Source organism: Maylandia zebra, linkage group LG14, assembly GCF_041146795.1.
Source record: "Maylandia zebra isolate NMK-2024a linkage group LG14, Mzebra_GT3a, whole genome shotgun sequence".
Taxonomy (NCBI): domain Eukaryota; kingdom Metazoa; phylum Chordata; class Actinopteri; order Cichliformes; family Cichlidae; genus Maylandia; species Maylandia zebra.
This window is the reverse complement of record NC_135180.1, coordinates 19,181,815-19,201,332: the sequence shown is the minus strand read 5'-3', so window position 1 is coordinate 19,201,332 and position 19,518 is coordinate 19,181,815. Positions and strand designations below refer to the sequence as shown.

The following is a 19,518-nucleotide window of genomic DNA, read 5'->3' as shown; positions in this document are numbered from 1 at the left end:
GGTCAAACATCCACACAAACACGCTCAGTCTGAAAAAATCGATGTGTGCAACTTTTCAACTTTTCCATATTTTTTATTAATTAACATTTGTACACAATAAATACAAACTTTGTTTTTTTGTTGTCGTTTTTTGTACATCCAATAATAATATGCAGAAAGACTTTTGCACCTGTTCTCAATATTGTCACCATGGCAACAGTCTATTAAAGAGAGAGGCCAGTTGTTCCACCACATCGTTAATAATAACGGCAGCTGTGCTACTCTGAATCCACATAAGGAAAAATAAAGTGTCATTTAAAACATAAAAACCATACCAAATAATTAAACACTGTCGCGGACCAAAGAGACTGTTAAAGATGGGAAACGATCCGTCTTCAAAGTGGCAACTGGCAATGAAATGTCAATTTTATATATGACAGACTGACTGAGTAAGTATAACGGGAATGTCTGCGGATGCTGAAAAACCATAAACTTCAAAACAAGTTCGAAAACCAGTAAAAATCAGATCTCAGAGAGATCAAGGACAGGCTGCTGTTCCAAGTCGCCTTGACCACACTGTCACAAGTCAATGCTAGTCCGTACAACAGCAGAAGAGCAGAGGGTCGTATCTAAAAATGCAACTAATTCCAGCATGCTTAAGTTTGCTAGGATGAATGCTACACAAAATGTTGTGGTTTCACTTCTTACTTCTCCTTTTAGAAATCACCTCCACCGGGGAAAACAATCGATTTGCTTCCAGATTAAGACTTTTCTTACAGGAGACCTGAAGATGTGCTCCAGTGCAACACTACATAGTAATGCTAAGAGTTTTAAATTTAATATTCACAGTTCTTCTTTTGTTTTTGTTTTGCAGTAGGGATGTTATCTGAGACAAAGAAAGAGGATTACTGCCTGAATGTTCAGTTTTATCTCCTGCTGACAATTTGGACAATACTCTACTTTGCAATTTATTCCGTGCAAACGCTCTCCAAACTTGTTCATTTGCAGTGAGGAACTGGGACATATCTTCAGAGTCAAACACAGATTAGATTAAAATTCCTCCTCTCTCTCTTATAAACAATCACACTCATAAACACCCAGGCCTATTTCGAGACCAAAAAAAGAAATGATTCATTCAAACGCATCGCTTTCTGTAATTTTTGTTTGTTTTGTTCTTATAAATAAAGGAGAACAGCGAATTTCACTGTCCACAGTCGTCTCTCCACCTCTTTGGAAGAGCTGGGAGAGTGGAGATCTTTATTTGTGTTTGTTTTGTTTTTTAAGCATCAGTCACACTGAAACAAAAAAAGTCCATAGGATCAGCTTAAAAAGAACAACTCTGAATCATTTTAACAACAAGGATTCATCAGAGTCTTTGCCACCCGTGCCGATGCTATATGAGGGTACTGCTACTTTCCAAGTAAGGTAGAAATTAATAAAAGTGCTACGCTGCCCTTCAGGCAAGGAGTTTCAAAGGCTTTATGGCCATGTAAAGGGAAATGGGGGCATTTATTTACTTTGAGTAAAAAAAAACCACACACAAAAGATTTGTACTTAGCTCCATTTGAATGTCATTTGCTAGTTCTGTCCATTTAGTTCGAATTTTTTTCTTTACACACCTCTTTCTGTTTTCTGTTTCTAGCATTAGGACACAAGATGTGGTGGCTTTGCTTGGCGAGAGAAAAATTATACCTGCAAATGTAATGAGCGTCAAGTAAACGTGCGTCTTAGTTGAACTGAACAGTGAACAAATCGGCATGAGAGGGATGAAAACTATACAGTTCTGTGCTAATAAGAAGTCCCGGCCACAAATACTTTCCTGTGTCTACATCATCTGAAATAAAACTTTTCTTTGTTGCCACATAGTGAATACCAACAATTTGAGTGCCTTTAAAAGCACCAGCAGCGCATCTCTGAACCAATCAGTGATACAGACATACGGCGCACAGAATGAGAGAATGTATCTGTCGTATAATGTATCTGCATGTGTGTATGTATGTATATGATAGTCACTGATTCACACTGACTGCCAATGGACAGAATCGTCTTTAGAGGAAAGAGGGAGAGACGTAAAGGAGGGACGGGAAGAGAGGCGATGCTAAGAGCAGAGGGAAGGATCCAGCCTCCTTTATCTCTCGTTTTCTTTCATCCTCTCCCTCCTTTGAGCTCTCCTTCCTGCTGTATTTACAATGCCCCTTCAGTATAAGATGAAGATAAAACTTCCACTACATATCAGACATGGTATTCCATTCAGCTGAGTTAGTCTATATGAAATGCTGAGCATAACATTCCTATGACGACAGTAATGTACTGTACTATTACACATTAAATACGTATGATGATAATGACTATATATGACGAGGGAAGGCCTAAGGAGAGGGACACTGCGTCCACGCACACCGCTCAATTTCTCTGGTCGTTCACTTCATTCTCCACTGCTCTCCAAAAACGTGACAGACTTGGCATGTTTTTACTTACATTTCAGCCAGCTTTCTTTGGATGGGCCCACAACACTCACAAAAGGTAAGGAAAAGGTATCAGATAAGAATCAGACTTTTTTAAAAACAAAAACAAAAGCAAAACTAATGCCCCCGGGAATACAGTAGCAAAAAGCAGATTGTTTATTTCCATCTGCACTGAATTAGATTGGGCTCTCTTCTTTGGGCCGAAGCAACACCTGTACATGACGCTGCAAGCAACACTGACCATTGATTAAATCACACACACAGCATGAAAAGCATGAGCTGGGTTGCAAAGTGGCTTGCAGATGTGTGATAACTGTAAAGAGGCTAAAGCAACGTAAATATTGCATCCAGTATGATATCTGCCAACAAGATCCATACTAAGTTATCAGCTGTTCATGTGGGCTGCCATTTAAGTCAGCTTCTGCCTTTAGGGGTCACCACAATCAATCATCTGCCTCCATCCCACCCTAATTTTATAGTTATAGTGTATTGAATTATATGTTTGGTTTGTCTGATAACCTTTTACTACATTTTGTCAGTTCTTGGGGCTTCAAAACTTTTCTCGTGCTTCATGATTATTTATTGGGAAGAGAAAAAATATAAATATTGACTCTGATCTGCTTCTGCAGAAAGATGAATGGTCTTATGGAAAGCTTGACAACAGAAAACTTGCCAAATCCGTCATCTGTCACAAATAGCTTTTTCCCATCCTCCTCCTCTCCTGACATTCTTCCTCTGCTTCACCGTGGTGTGATTTGCTGCCCAATGAGGTGAGGTTTTAAGGCAAGAATGAAAGGACGGGGTAGGGTGAAGGGATCGGGGGTGTGTGGGCTACTGCTGCACTTCATTAGGAAGCTAATACGGAGATTATTACATCGGATAGTCTGCCTTTGTCCCCTCTCTCTGCTCTCCTCCTCCTCAGCTCAAAGGGAGAAGATACGGAGCTGCCAGGAGTTCAGGAGATTGGGGCGGGGGGAGGGGTCAGCGTGGTTCAGTTCAGTTTACTTCACATCACTTTATTTAACTTCACTTCAGTTCCCAAGTCTGTAGGATACATCTGCCTTTCATCTGTTTTCATTTCTGTTTGTGCGCCTATAACCGGCTGTCAGTTTGTTTGTCTGTCACACCAGCGTGATCTCCACCTCCTCCGTCTTGTCGCTCTTCTCCTGCTGTCGGCGGGGGTGCTGCTTGGGTGGAGGAGGAGCGGCTCGCACCTGCAGCGGAGAAAGAAAACACATTAAATACAAGAGTAAGGAAAAGAAAGAAGCCAAAGTGAGAAAAACTGAAGTCAAGGTGATAATAGGGGCGACCTACTTTTCTTAATTTGACAAACAGTTAAATGTTCACTTCCTGCTGCGAGACACAAATGTGTTATCAACGAACAGGAAAAGTAGGGAATTGTCTGCTTTTAGACTCTAACAAAAAAAACTGTGTTTTCAACCTATTGTTGGGATCTGTAGGTCACACAGTTTAACGAACACTTAAGTATCCTTCACATGTCATCAGAGCACAGCGTGCCAAACCATCTTCGAAAAATTGACGGTTACTTATATGTCATACATTCATCTGCTGATTATTTTCTTCATTAGTTTCTTTAAGTCCCTGTGAAATCCTGTGCCGTGACATACACTGTAATCTAACTACATGTCACGCTGATGCGGCCCGCAGTGAACGTTTATTTCTTGCTTCTCTTCTTTTTCTGATGCCTTTTTTTAATCGAGAAGAAGACAATGAATTGAGTTGAAGAGAGAAACCTCACCGCCGACTAGTGTTTCAGTGGCAAAATTACAAAGTAACACAGGCACAACATCACAAGTGTAAATGCTAGCAATGATGTCAGCCACTTGCAAAGGCTAAGCAGCAGGGTGGGGATGTGGGCCGGACCAGTGAAACTCCCGTTTCTACCAGTGTAAAGAAGTTCAACTACACTTTTAATCCAGGAGATGTCTTGAAAGAGATCTTTCAAGACATCTCCTTTCAAGATGTCTGTTGAAAGAAAAGGAAGTGCAGTTTACAGCCGTACATGTCATTTTTTGTCTGTGATAAAGAAATGCTGTGCACCCTACCCTCTGAATGAATGTTTTCATATAGAGTGAAACAGCATGGTCTTTTGTTTATCTATGGCTAAATTACTGTGGCGTAGTATGAATGAGGATGAAGAGGTCTTTGTTGCTGGGAAAAGCCATAAAAAACCCAGAAAGATCTTTGACCACTAAAATCTAATCCATTTGCAAATTTGGATGCATTCCCTCTGTGCTTTCCAGAGATGGGAGGAAATAAAAAGACAGCTCGAACACACAAACACTCACACACACACATTGTGCACAAAAAACACTTCTTGAGTAACACTGATACTAACAGGTCGTAGTTTGCCCGGGCCTCCTTCAGGAGTGAATCTTGGCGGCTGAGTCTTAGCAAATCCTGGAGATACTGGACTCCTGCCAGAGCTTTGATCTAGAGTGAGCGAGACAAAATTTCAAATTAAAAGCCCCGATTACCTTCCTCAGAAATCTCACTTTTCGTTAAACATGGTTGTTGTTGTATTGGTTGTCTTACTGTGAGCTGACAGCGGTCCTTTGTGTGACGAGGCAGGCAGAGGAAGCTTGTGCTCCCCATTAAGAGCAGCGGAAGGGGAACGTGGCAGAGGAGGTGGGGTGGAAGTCTCGGGGCTGGTGAAGGGGCTGATGGGAGGCTGGTCGTACAGCGGAAGAGGTGGCAGAGAAGATGGCAGTTTCAAAGAAGGAGAGATCTACAGAGAGTGGTGGAAATAAAGAAAAGACAAAGTGGGCTACAACACAAAACTTGACCAGGATACTTTTTTTAACCAACATTCCCTGCATAGCACTTAAAAGATGTTGGGTTGCGTGTTATGTCTACAGGCTTATAGGAAGGGAGAGGCCATATCCTTCCTGCTGCTGAGCCTCTAATAGGGCAGCACTCAGTGGCACAGATAAGACCTCTTTTCTGTGATTGCAGTGCAGGTTTTTTATCAGAATGCTGCACAAACACGGCAGTTCTAATGCACTGTTTTTGAACTCTGACTTGCTGATAGATCAAATGGACAACAAGCAGGAAAGGAGGAAGGGATAGGGGTATAAACTGGCACAGTCGACTACACACAGTCTTTGGTATTTCTCCCCTGAGAAAACACTGATAAGACCAAATGTCTCATTCAGGTCTAGAGTAAGTCCTGTTACCTAAGATGACTTGTATGTTATCTGTGAGATTAATTCATGTGTGTACAGGTGTTACTGTACCTGTGTGTCACCTGCCCCTCCCGCGCTGGTCTCTCCATTCTCTGTAAGATCTTCTACCAACACGGAGGGGAAAACACCCACCCGCCCGTTCAGCTCCCCCTCCCAGAAGCCGTCATCTGTCTGAGTGTCACGGCTCAACAAGCGGATCACAGCTCCCTCGGAAAAGGAGAGTTCCTCATCCGCCTGACCCTCGTAATCATAAAGTGCACGCACGTACACCACTGCAGAGAGAAAGGACGATAGAGAGAGAGGGAGAAAAAACAATTATAAGTATACCGTCGGAACAATTATTCTCAGGGAAATGCAGTTTCTTGTCTGCAGGGCCCTTACTGTTATTAAGAAAATGGTATACACCGCTGGAGAGCAGAAGATATACAAACAGCAGTGGATTTGCTCATGAGCCTGGTCTAACTATTCAGGCACAGCAGATACAAAGTAATAAAAAGAAAAACGGATGAAGAGTAAGAGCAAGAGCACAGTAGGAGAAGATAAGGTTTTAAATAAGGCAGGTAAAGAAGCATGCAAAGACTAAAAAATAACATAAAATAAAGAGTTTTATATAGCAAAAGTTACAACCACCCAGTTTCCTCTCCTTGTTTTTGTTGTCAGTGAAATGGTGCTTGACCAATAAAGCTCGATTAATGCAGGTTTCTGGCTGTACGAAATAATTAAGTTATGCATCGTTTGCATTGATGACCAGATAGGTACGGCCTGTACAAGTAACTCCAGCTCCTTTTTTAAGGCTGTCTTGAATTTCAGCTCAAACTTTATGTCTACCAGTTTAATTTACTTTTAAATGAACTTGTGAATACAACCCACAGGGCTGCAGAAATAAAACAGCAAAAGTTAACAGTTAACAGTCAGGTTAATGCTCCGCTCTTGTTCTCTTTTTGTTCTCTTTGAATATGAGACAGGATTTTTACAGAAGGCACTGGTTCTAGTTCATTGACATGCAGTACTGTGATTTATTAAAAGTGCAAACATACATGGAAATACAATATTTGGTCTTTGGAAAACCTCTGGAAAGCCTGAATAACTATTGCTCAAGACCACTTTAAAAATGATCTCCTTGGATGCAAAATATAAAGAAATGAAGCATTGCTCAAGACCCTTGTAGAGTATTGTAAATGAACTGAAATGATTAGGGTCAAGGGTGTTTATTTAGAGCATCCCAGCAAGGTTCAGTGGGCAACCCCTACATTTCCCCTTTCCAATAATACCCTGCTTAGTGTACTCAGTGTACTCTACAGAAGCAGTAAAGAGAAAAATGCCTCAGTTAGTGGCCCACAATAACCTCATTATGGGTGAAAACTCATTTACACGGGTACAACTAGAATTAACCTCTTTCCTTTAACTACTGCCATGAAGTTTAATTAATCCTTCACAGCAACTGTGCTTACAGGGTTACTTACTATTTGTGTCTCCGTTTATGCAGCCCGAGTGCAGCTCTGGCTCTGTTGAGTTAGACGAAGTGTGTGACCGAGCATCGAGCGTAGCCAGAGACTGGAGCATGCTCAGCAGACTGTTGGAGGTCGGGAACTGCAGGTATTTCTCTGGGACATAGCCCACCTGACCTGCCTTATTGCGTGCCTGAGAAACAAACAAATAAACAACAACAACAAAAGAAGCCCCAAAAATCATGTCAGTACAGACAGTAGCACAACAACGATCAAATTATTCAACTGGCAAAAAAAATGCGATACACATCTACAGCACTTGACTGCGATCGGGTACCTTAACCCAGTCCTCCATGTCTCCGTCCTCAATGACCTCCAACATCTCCTGTTCATCGATAGTTAACTCATCTGGTTGGGAGGCCTGAGGAAGAGACACAGCGGGAGTTAAAGAAAGAAAAACAGAGAAAGTGGGAAGGAGAGTAGGAGAGTATGAAAGGAGGAAAGGTCAGCAGATGTGAAAGGACAGAAAAAGGGAGTAGCCAGACCTTATAGGCAAGGCAAGGCAAGTTTATTTGTATAGCACAATCCAACAACAAGGTGATTCAAAGTGCTTTACAGAGACATTAGAAACAAAAACAAATAAAAAGTATGATTTAAAATTGATTAAAACAAGCAAACTAACTAACTAACTAATTAACAGACAAACAAACAAAACAGTATATAAAATCAAAACAGATAAAATCAGAAATAGATAAAATCAGTAGTTAAAATGTTAGTTTTGAAATTTAAGCTTAAAAGTGTGGATTTGGTGTTTTATTCAAATGCAGCTGAGAACAGGTGAGTCTTCAACCTGGATTTAAATAAACTGAGTGTTTCAGCTGATCTGAGGCTTTCTGGGAGTTTGTTCCAGATATAAGGAGCATAAAAGCTGAATGCAGCTTCTCCGTGTCTGGTTCTGACTCTGGGAACTGATAAAAGACCGGATCCAGATGACCTGAGGGATCTGGAAGGTTCATACTGGGTCAGGAGGTCACTGATGTATTTTGGTCCTAAACCATTCAGAGCTTTATAAGAGATAAGATAAGATAAGATAAGATAAGATAGAACTTTATTAATCCCTCGGGTGGGTTCCTCTGGGAAATTCGACTTCCAAAAAAAGCACAGCAACGACCGAAGTTACAGTTACAGAATTGTTATACACTCAACAAAAATATAAACGCAACACCTTCGTTTTTGCTCCCATTCCGCATGGGATGGACGTAGAGACCTAAAATTCATTCCAGATACACAATATAACCATCCCTCCCAAACAGTGGTCACAAATCAGTCCAAATGTGTGGTAGTGGGCACATCTGCTATATTGAGATAATCCATCCCACCTCACAGGTGTGCCACATCAGGATGCTGATCTGACATCATGAGTAGTGCACAGGTGTACCTCAGACTGCCCACAACAAAAGGCCACCCTGGAATGTGCAGTTTTTTGCGCTATTGGGGGTCTGGGGACCCAGAACCGGTCAGTATCTGGTGTGACCACCATTTGCCTCATGCAGTGCAACACATCGTCGCATGGAGTCTATCAGATTGTCAATTGTGGCCTGTGGAATGTTGGTCCACTCCACTTCAATGGCTGTGCGAGGTTGTTGGATATTCGTGGGAACTGGTACACGCTGTCGTATACGCCGGTCAAGCACATCCCGAACATGCTCAATGGGTGACATGTCCGGTGAGTATGCTGGCCATGCAAGAACTGGGACATTCTCAGCTGCCATCTGCCCTGAACAATGTGAACCATGATTCATCCGTGAAGCGCACACCTCTCCAACGTGCCAGACGCCATCGAATGTGAGCATTTGCCCACACAAGTCTGTTACGGCGACGAGCTGGAGTCAGGTCAAGACCCCGATGAGGACGACGGGCATGCAGTTGAGCGTCCCTGAGACGGTTTCTGACAGTTTGTGCAGAAATTGTTTGGTTGTGCAAACCAATTGTTCCAGCAGCTGTCTGGGTGGCTGGTCTCAGACGATCTTGGAAGTGAACCTGCTGGATGTGGAGGTCCTGGGCTGGTGTGGTTACACGAGGTCTGCGGTTGTGAGGCCGGTTGGATGTGCTGCCATATTCTCTGAAACGCCTGTGGAGACGGCTTATGGTTGAGAAATGAACATTCAATGCACGGGCGACAGATCTGGTTGACATTCCTGCTGTCAGCATGCCAATTGCACGCTCCCTCATTGCTTGTGGCATCTGTGGCATTTTGCTGTGAGACAAAACTGCACATTCCAGGGTGGCCTTTTGTTGTGGGCAGTCTGAGGTACACCTGTGCACTACTCATGATGTCAGATCAGCATCCTGATGTGGCACACCTGTGAGGTGGGATGGATTATCTCAATATGGCAGATGTGCCCACTACCACACATTTGGACTGATTTGTGACCACTGTTTGGGAGGGATGGTTATATTGTGTATCTGGAATGAATTTTAGGTCTCTACGTCCATCCCATGGGGAATGGGAGCAGTAACAAAGGTGTTGCGTTTATATTTTTGTTGAGTGTATATACAGTGGGGCAAAAAAGTATTTAGTCAGCCACCAATTGTGCAAGTTCCCCCACCTAAAATGATGACAGAGGTCAGTAATTTGTACCAGAGGTACACTTCAACTGTGAGAGACAGAATGTGAAAAAAAAATCCATGAATTCACATGGTAGGATTTGTAAAGAATTTATTCGTAAATCAGGGTGGAAAATAAGTATTTGGTCACCTCAAACAAGGAAAATCTCTGGCTCTCACAGACCTGTAACGTTTTCTGTAAGAAGCTTTTCTGTCCCCCACTCGTTACCTGTATGAATGGCACCTGTTTGAACTCATCATCTGTATAAAAGACACCTGTCCACAGCCTCAAACAGTCAGACTCCAAACTCCGCCATGGCCAAGACCAAAGAGCTTTCGAAGGACACCAGGAAAAGTATTGTAGACCTGCACCAGACTGGGAAGAGTGAATCTACAATAGGCAAGCAGCTTGGTGTGAAATAATCAACTGTGGGAGCAATCATCAGAAAATGGAAGACATACAAGACCACTGATAATCTCCCTCGATCTGGGGCTCCACGCAAGATCTCATCCCGTGGGGTCAAAATGATCATGAGAACGGTGAGCAAAGATCCCAGAACCACACGGGGGGACCTGGTGAATGACCTGCAGAGAGCTGGGACCAAAGTAACAAAGGTCACCATCAGTAACACACTACAACGGCAGGGAATCAAATCCCGCAGTGCCAGACGTGTTCCGCTGCTGAAGCCAGTGCATGTCCAGGCCCGTCTGAAGTTTGCCAGAGAGCACATGGATGATACAGCAGAGGATTGGGAGAATGTCATGTGGTCAGATGAAACCAAAGTAGAACTTTTTGGTATAAACTCAACTCGTCGTGTTTGGAGGAAGAAGAATACTGAGTTGCATCCCAAGAACACCATACCTACTGTGAAGCATGGGGGTGGAAACATCATGCTATGGGGCTGTTTTTCTGCCAAGGGGACAGGACGACTGATCCGTGTTAAGGACAGAATGAATGGGGCCATGTATCGTGAGATTTTGAGCCAAAACCTCCTTCCATCAGTGAGAACTTTGAAGATGAAACGAGGCTGGGTCTTCCAACATGACAATGATCCAAAACACACCGCCCGGGCAACAAAGGAGTGGCTCCGTAAGAAGCATTTGAAAGTCCTGGAGTGGCCTAGCCAGTCTCCAGACCTCAACCCCATAGAAAATCTGTGGCGGGAGTTGAAAGTCCGTGTTGCTCGGCGACAGCCCCAAAACATCACTGCTCTTGAGAAGATCTGCATGGAGGAATGGGCCAAAATACCAGCTACTGTGTGTGCAAACCTGGTAAAGACCTATAGTAAACGTTTGACCTCTGTTATTGCCAACAAAGGTTATGTTACAAAGTATTGAGTTGTATTTTTGTTATTGACCAAATACTTATTTTCCACCCTAATTTACGAATAAATTCTTTACAAATCCTACCATGTGGATTCATGGATTTTTTTTTCACATTCTGTCTCTCACAGTTGAAGTGTACCTCTGGTGCAAATTACTGACCTCTGTCATCATTTTAGGTGGGGGAACTTGCACAATCGGTGGCTGACTAAATACTTTTTTGCCCCACTGTATACACACACACACACACACACACACACACACACACACACACACACACACACACACACACACACACACATATATAAATACAGAGACAAATATAAATAAAATATACAAAGGGGATAAATAGAATAAATAGGAATAAAAATAAAAATACAAGTGAATTGCACATTTCAAGTATTGAGTCTATTGCACTGTTGACTATTTACAAAAAGTATTGCACAAGGTATTGTACAGTGAGGTGAAGAGGCACTACAGCTTAGTTGTTCCCCCCTCCTTTGTCCTCCTGTTTCCCCTCCCTCTCCCCTCCAGAGAGGAGTTAAACAGTTTGATGGCGTGTGGGACAAAGGAGTTTTTAAGTCTGTTAGTTCTTGTCTTGGGGAGAAGCAACCTGTCACTGAACAGACTCTTCTGATTGTTTATGGCCGTGTGCAGAGGATGCCCAGCATTGTTCATAATGTCCAGCAGTTTCTTTAATGTCCTTTTCTCTGCCACTGTCACCAGAGTGTCCAGCTTCATGCCGACCACAGAGCTAGCCCTCCTGATCAGTTTCTCCAGCCTGGATGAGTCCCTCTTTGCTGTGCTGCTCCCCCAGCACACCACAGCATAGAAAAGTACTCCAGCAACCACCGACTGGTAAAACATCCTCAGGAGCTTCCTGCAGATGTTAAAAGACCTCAGCCTCCTGAGGAAGTACAGTCGGCTTTGGGCTTTTTTATACAGGTGCTCTGTGTTGCATGACCAGTCCAGTTTATTGTCCACCCACAGCCCGAGGTACTTGTACTTGTTGACCACCTCCACCTCCTCCCCCTCTATCTGAACCGGCAGTGGACCTTCTCTGGACCTCCCGAAGTCCACAACCAGTTCCTTAGTCTTTGAGGTGTTGAGTTGCAGGTGGTTTGTGTGACTCCATGCGACAAAGTTCCTCACCAGACTTCTGTACTCCTCTTCCTGATCATCCCAGACCAGCATCAGCATCAGAACTTTAAAGTCTATCCTCTGACGGACAGGCAGGCAGTGTAAAGACCTCAGAGCTGGACTGATGTGGTCCACTTTTTTGGTCTTAGTAAGGACTCGAGCAGCAGAGTTCTGAATGAGCTGTAGTTGTCTGACTGATTTTTTAGGTAGACCTGTAAAGATGCTGTTACAGTAATCAAGCCTGCTAAAGATGAATGCATGGACTAGTTTTTCCAGGTCCTGTTGGGACATCAGATCTTTTATCCTTGATATATTCTTGAGGTGATAGTAAGCTGACTTTGTTATTGTCTTAATGTGTTTTTCTAAGTTTAGGTCTGCATCCATCACTACACCCAAATTTCTCGCCTGGTTTGTGGTTTTTAGATGTAGAGATTGAAGTTCTCTGGTGACCCGTAATCGTTTTTCTTTGGCGCCAAAGACTATTACTTCAGTTTTGTTTTTGTTTAGCTGGAGAAAATTGTGGCACAACTAGTCATTAATTTCCTCAATGCATTTACCAAGAGCCTGTACAGGGCCTCAGGCTCCTGGTGACATTGTGATATATATTTGTGTGTCATCTGCATAGCTGTGATAGTTTATTTTGTTGTTCTTTATAATCTGTGCCAGTGGGAGCATGTAAATGTTAAACAGAGGGGGTCCCAAGATGGAACCTTGGGGAACTCCACATGTGATGCTTGTCTGCTCAGATGTGAAGTTACCTATTGATACAAAGTATTTCCTGTTTTCTAAGTATGTTTTGAACCAGTTTAGTACAGTTCCTGAAAGACCTGCCCAGTTCTCCAGTCGTTTGAGTAATATGTTGTGGTCAACTGTATCAAATGCTGCACTGAGATCCAGTAAAACTAAGACTGACATTTTTCCACTGTCTGTATTCAGACATATGTCATTAAACACTTTGGTCAGAGCAGTTTCAGTGCTGTGGTTCTGTCTAAAACCTAACTGGAAGGCATCGTAGCAGTTATTCTGTTTTAAGAAGTAATTGAGCTGTTGAGAAACTGCTTTTTCAATGATCTTACTTAAAAATGGGAGATTTGAAATCGGCCTGTAGTTGTTCATTTGTGTCTTGTCAAGATTGTCCTTTTTCAGTATAGGTTTTATTACAGCAGTTTTTAGTGGTTCCGGAAACACACCTGACATTAAGGAAAAGTTGACGATCTGTAACAGGTCTGACTCTAAAGTCTTTGAGACCTTTTTGAAAAAACTTGTTGGCAGGACATCTAAACAGCAAGAGGAGGAGTTCAGTTGACCTAAGATGTCCTCCATATAACCAAACAATTCTCTATTAATGATTAGTTAATGAGGTATTTAAATGGCATACATATGTCAACAATAATACTGTGTGCTGCAGGTGTTTCCTTTCTAGTAGGCAGATATTTGATGCTGTGTGCATGCAGGTGTGTGTCACCCTGTAACTGTGTGCATGCTGCTTCACACCTTGTATGAATACAGGACTTTGCAGGTTAGCGGGTAGTTGCGGAGGGTCCCCGAAGGGCTGGAGCTGCTGTCGTCAAAAACCTCCATATTCTCCTCACACTCTTCACCCTCTTCACGCTCCAGGTCCACTGTGCCCTTTAACACACAAACAGATCCACAATGAAAACCTCTGATAAGTACAAGGACAAACAAGAAAAGCTCCACTCACCTTTAAAGTTAATGATTAAAACACACGCCTATATTCAAGAGCAAAAACACAACAACAGCTGTTTAAATGCAAAACATTTAACATATTTTACATGATACCAGATGGTAAAATACTCAGTATATTTATATTTTCTTTGATGTTTAGCTAAATTATTAATGTAAACCAGTTAAAAAAAGTCAAAGTGCTCACAACTCCTGCTGTCCAAGTGATGCCTAGTTAGGTATACTGTTATCTGTTTATTTCTACTGCTTCAAACTAACCTTGCAGCTCCCCAGCTGTGTTATGATCCCAGCTTCTCTTCTCACTTTCTACTATGCGTCCGATAACCAGCTGCGAGACTATGTCTTGTCTATTCGCCACCTATAGTATTTTTCCATCTGTACAGACAGTTCCTTACCTTTCTATCGCTCCTTCCTGTCTGAGTTTCTCTATCCTGCTCAGTGTGTGTACTGTAGCTTTTTTGACACAGGTGTACCAGGACTAATGTTTCAAATGAGCCAGCCACTCCCTCGTTTGTTCCATGTGAATTTCACTGGCTTACAGGGAAGTCAGAAGGCTGACCTGACCAGTAACAATAGATGGGGAGAGAAAATAGCGTGCGTGTGTGTGTGTGTGTGTGTGTGTGTGTGTGTGTGTGTGTGTGTGTGTGTGTGTGTGTGTGTGTGTGTGTGCGTGGGTGTGTGTGTGTGTGTGTGTGTGTGTGTGTGTGTGTGTGTGTGTGTTCTCAGTTCATTGTGTTTAGTCATCAGATTTCTGTTGACACAGTAAACTCTATAACGGTGCACAACAAAACATGTATGTCTTTAGTACTTTAGTTAATCTCCAGAGTTTGACATATGATTCTGTAATAAAAAAGACACTGTTATCAAAACTATCTGAAGGAATGGGTAAGAAAATAGGGAATTGCCCATGTTGGCTAGCCTATGTTGGAAAAACACACACTGTGGTATGTTTTTGCACCTTGACATGGGTGTGTCATTAACACTATTTGCTTTAGGAGGAAGGCTTTCTGTTTTTACCCACTTGGTAACACGTTACCAAAGGCTTTTAATATGTTTTATTTTTAACCGCCTAAGACCCGAACTCTTCCACAGCATGCATTTTTAATTTCTTTTTGATATTTGGACTGATTGGGACCCGATGAATATAAAAACAAAGAATTACCAGATTTTTTTTTACCTGATTTTTGTTTCTAAGAAAAATGAGAGCCACATATGAGGATATTCGTTTAACATTTCAATAGAACAGTAGCAGTATAATGTCCTCGTAAGTGGATATCAGGCCCTTGTAGAGCAAAATTGAGTATTTTGGTCTAAATAACCCAAAATGTGATGTCCACATATGTGGACGCCAAGTCCTAGGAGGTTAAAGCTCTTGTATTGAATTTGTATCAAGTGTAATTTGGTCTTTAATGTCTTGTATTTTGTATCAAGAGCCTAAACACATTTGTACACACGTCATTTATTTTTGCTGTACAAAGAGACTGGATCTAATGCTCTGATATTTACCTGATATTAATCTGTACTGGAAAATTGTCATCCAATTAATTTCAGGAAATGGCTGCTAAGTATTTTAGATAATGTCACTCCTACATTTTTTTTCCTGGATCTGAGGATGCATGGCTGCTGCAATTTTGAGGTGTTTTTGGTCATTTTTCCTGTTGACCTGCTGACCTGAGCTGACCTCAGGGAGATGATGATGAATCAAAAAATTGCTTGTGTTAAAAAATAATGTATAGACCTCTCTTCCTCCTTTTTTTGTTTTCCTGATTGTGAGCATACTTTTTACCTAGAAGAAATATAAACATGGACTTACGTTTGTGCTTCTTTAAAACTGTTACCTGCATAATAAAAACATTACATTTGCCGTGATGCTGTATATTGTTCAGCCATGATTTCTAAAATAAATAGAATAACAGTAGCATTTACCATATGAATAAGTACTGACTATAATTAGCTTGGTAAAAACACAGTAATAGTTAAACTGACAGGACTGGCCTTAATTTTTGTTGTTTTGTCCTGCTAACGCATGAAAAAGTGAGATCTGAGGAACATCAGTTTTGTTAAAATGAATCTTGAGGGGCACATAAATGTGCACACCAACATTCGTGGCAATCCATTCAGCAGTTTGGATACAGTTCCCTAAAAACCACGCCATCCTAAGTGATGTGCTGCCGTGAAGATGACTTCGTTTTTAGGAAAACGTGTTACAGGATAAGATAAACTGAGTGTGAGTGTGTTTCACCTAAACATCAGGACACAGTCCTGTGATCCTTTCAATAGTTACTGACATGTCTGAACCACATAAAATAAACACTGCTGCGGTCTGTTAGTAATTGATAAGTGTCCATGTTAAATAATAAACCCCTGATGTAACACATCATTTACCACTACTACCTGGACAAGGGTAATTTCATTGTAAAGAGAAGGTGATTTCAAGCACAGCCATGTAGAACCTACGGCGTGGAGGCTTCAGTCAGGGCCACATTTCTTTAGTGGCTGCTTGTTTGTTGGTTCACATTAAGCTTATCCTCTTTGTTGATTTAAGAATACGCTGCTTAGCCCAGAGACCAGTTCCTTTTAATCCCTGAAGTAAAGGCCAGTATGTATTCCAGTAATAACCCTATAAAGTACCACAAAATATACATCTCAGTATATGTACCAATACAGCGGAGACAGGCCAGTGCAAGATTTTACTGTTCCTGGAGGTAATAACTGCAAAAGTGTTATTGTAATGAAGGCAGTTGCTGTCTGAGAGGCCTGAGGTTTTTAAGGCTTGCAGTATTTCATTCAGATTAATAAACCTGAGTGGGATGAAGAAACGGCCGAGGAGAGAGCCTGCTCCCTACTTTCATTGTGTTTCTGTCACGTCCTGTGCAGATTATTACTCGCACTACATCAATCCTTTGTTCTTTCTTTGTTATCGGTCACTTCTGACTTTTCCTTCCCTTCTCATACTGTCTCTTTTTCTTGCACCCTGTTAATAACAATGTCCCAGCTTTCTTTGCTGCTGTCAGTCTCCCCAGGCTCTCCAAATAAAATCTATGTCAGATGAACTGCTGTCATATGCCTGAATACTCAATGTGCCTCCTGGTCTGTTCTTTTAATGACATCTAAACCACACTGAGTTTTCAGCAAACGCCTACAACAGACAAATCTTGTAAATAGGACAAGAGAAGTTTTAAAATGCCGTCAAAAGAAGATAAATATTGTTCAAAATTTTAACCCTCCTGACTGTTTTTAGTATAAAATATTTTGAGACATACACTCACTGGACACTATTAAGCACATCTTTCTTGTGGCTTTGACCCCTTTTGCCTTTATAACTGCTTTAATTCTTCATTGCATACATTCAACAAGGTGATTCCAGCACCTTGTTGAATTAATCAGAGATTTGGGTCCATATTGACATGATGGCATCACACAGTTGACACAGTTTTGTCCGCCACGGCATATCTGTGGCATTTAAATGATGCTCAGTTGGTACTAAAGGGATCAGGTGACAAGAAAATATCTCCCACACCATCACAAGCAGCCAGCAGGGATTCATGCTTTTATGCTGTGTGCTGTGTGACCAAATACTATCCAAACGCTGCAGCAGAAATGCGGTCTTCTGCTGCTACAGCCAATCTGCTTTAAAGCACGATGTATGTTTAGAGATGCTCTTCTGCATACCTTGACTGTAATGACTGATCATCTGAGTTTGTGTTCATCTTCACCCACAGAACTGACCCCTTCTAGACATTTTCTACTTTTTAGACTCTGTAGATAGAGATGGTTATGTGTCCCAGTAGATCAGCAGCTTCTGAAAAGCTTACACCACATTCACTTAAATCAGCCTCCTTCCTCATTCTGATGCTCAGTTAGTCAGCAGGTCATCTTAACCATATCTACATGCAGAAATTAGTTGATGCCATGTGATTGGCTCATTACAAATTGGATTTGACCTGCAGGTTTGTGCACCGTGATCAAATCTTGAGGAGACTCAAGGTGTGGGGACCATTTTGTCTGAGCAAACATGCCACACCTTATATCTCTTACAGTATAAAATCACATTACAGCAAGTTATTGGCTATTTTCACCCTCACCTTTCTCACCTCCAATGCCTCTGCTCTGACATGACTTTCTCCTCATCTCTGCTCTTCTCCTTCACCTCATACCCCTCCTCTTCTTCTTCTTTTTCTTTTTTTTTTTTTTTTTACAGCCAATTAACTTTTCTCATTCTTCAGTACTTGTCTCTCTGCTGCTGCTTCTTTCACCCTTTAACTGCACAAATGCCTCTTTCATTCTTTTTCCATTTAGCTCATCTCTCTCTCCATTTTCTCTCTTTCTTAAGTTCAGTGTCTCTCTCTCTCTCTCTCTCTCTTTCTCTTTCTCTCTAGTGTTAGCTGCAAGCTGCAATATCACATGAGCAGAATGTCAAGTGCTTCCAATAAAGCAGACTGGCTATGTTTAGTCTTGTTGACAGACAGACACACGTCTCCTCACAAAGCCCCATGTGGGATCACTCTACTAGTGATTGGCACACTTGCCTCCCTGTAAAGCTAATGCAGAGAAGACAACTCACATACAAATGCACAAACATAATTACGCAGAAATATCCCTACACAAAAGAACACAGCATGTAAGGCTGAATTACAGCCAGTGTATAGTTTATATATGGCACTTTGATACTTCATAATAAAATACCTCTGTGATAAAAGCTGTATTTCTAAAGTGTCTAATATTTTTAGGGTGGAGTTCTGCACAGAGCATGAAAAACTTGGGACCCATTAGCACATTCATACAGTTTGCGCACACTTTCACAAACATGATGAGATGATACACAAAAGACGTCATATCTGTCTACTTTGTCATTAAAGCTAAGAGCTGTGAAATAAAGTTAAGAGAGAACTACATCAGTATTCCACTGAGGAAGTGGGGCGTTTTAAGAGTCTTTAACTGGTGTGATAGATGATTAGGCAGCAGGGCCAAGGTCAATTATTTATCAATTTACATCTTTCAGAAAGTAATCTGTCAGGAGAGCTACTCTGGTTGGGAGATTTTCACGGATAATGAAACCATAAAGAATGAGCAGCCATGAGCCCGTGTGTTAAAAGTTTAGCATTTCATTTTTGAATGTGCTGAATTGAGTGCCGTGCTTGTGTAGTGAATTTGAAGAATTTACTGAGAGACAGTTGGGAAATCAAAAGATCATATACAGCTTACTGATGTGAGGGTGTTCATTTTAGTGGGTACAGCAGGCCAGTGTCAATGCAATAAACACAGTTACAAAAAAGTGTGCAAAAGTCTTGAGCCATTTCTTTATATTTTGCTTACAAGGAGCGAGAAATTCTTGTAACGTTTTAAAGTGCTCTTTAGCTATAGTTCTCCAGGCTTTCAAACACCTTAAAATAGTAATAAGGTGATTCCCAAAGAGCTATTAGCTAAAAGCTTGGCATAACTCAGCATGGCGTGCAGTGTGTCCTTAAAAAAATTGAGCAAACTGGACAGGTAGAAGACAAGAGAACAAGTGGCATGTGTAAGAGAAACCTATCTACAGCAGATGAACAGCATCTGAAAGTTGTGTCCTTATGAAACAGGAAAGCTCCTTGGACAGCAGGAGCTGAGAGATGCAGCTGACCCTTTAGCTGATCCATTCAGAAATGC

At 41.7% G+C, this 19,518-nt stretch overlaps 1 protein-coding gene across 2 annotated transcripts in view; it reads right to left on the bottom strand.

Moving 5' to 3' along the window:
• Window positions 1–52: 52 nt before the first annotated feature.
• fchsd2 (FCH and double SH3 domains 2) overlaps window positions 53–19,518 on the bottom strand; it is a 76,935-nt gene continuing 57,469 nt past the window's right edge. For both annotated transcript variants that reach the window (XM_004543845.4, XM_004543846.4), the window contains 7 exons: window positions 13,663–13,797; window positions 7,436–7,519; window positions 7,114–7,291; window positions 5,702–5,922; window positions 5,001–5,193; window positions 4,804–4,898; window positions 53–3,658 (listed from right to left, as the gene is read on the bottom strand). In XM_004543845.4, coding sequence (XP_004543902.1) covers window positions 3,566–3,658; window positions 4,804–4,898; window positions 5,001–5,193; window positions 5,702–5,922; window positions 7,114–7,291; window positions 7,436–7,519; window positions 13,663–13,797 — 999 coding nt within the window. In that variant the 3' untranslated portion in view covers window positions 53–3,565. The remainder of the gene's footprint in view (window positions 3,659–4,803; window positions 4,899–5,000; window positions 5,194–5,701; window positions 5,923–7,113; window positions 7,292–7,435; window positions 7,520–13,662; window positions 13,798–19,518) is intronic.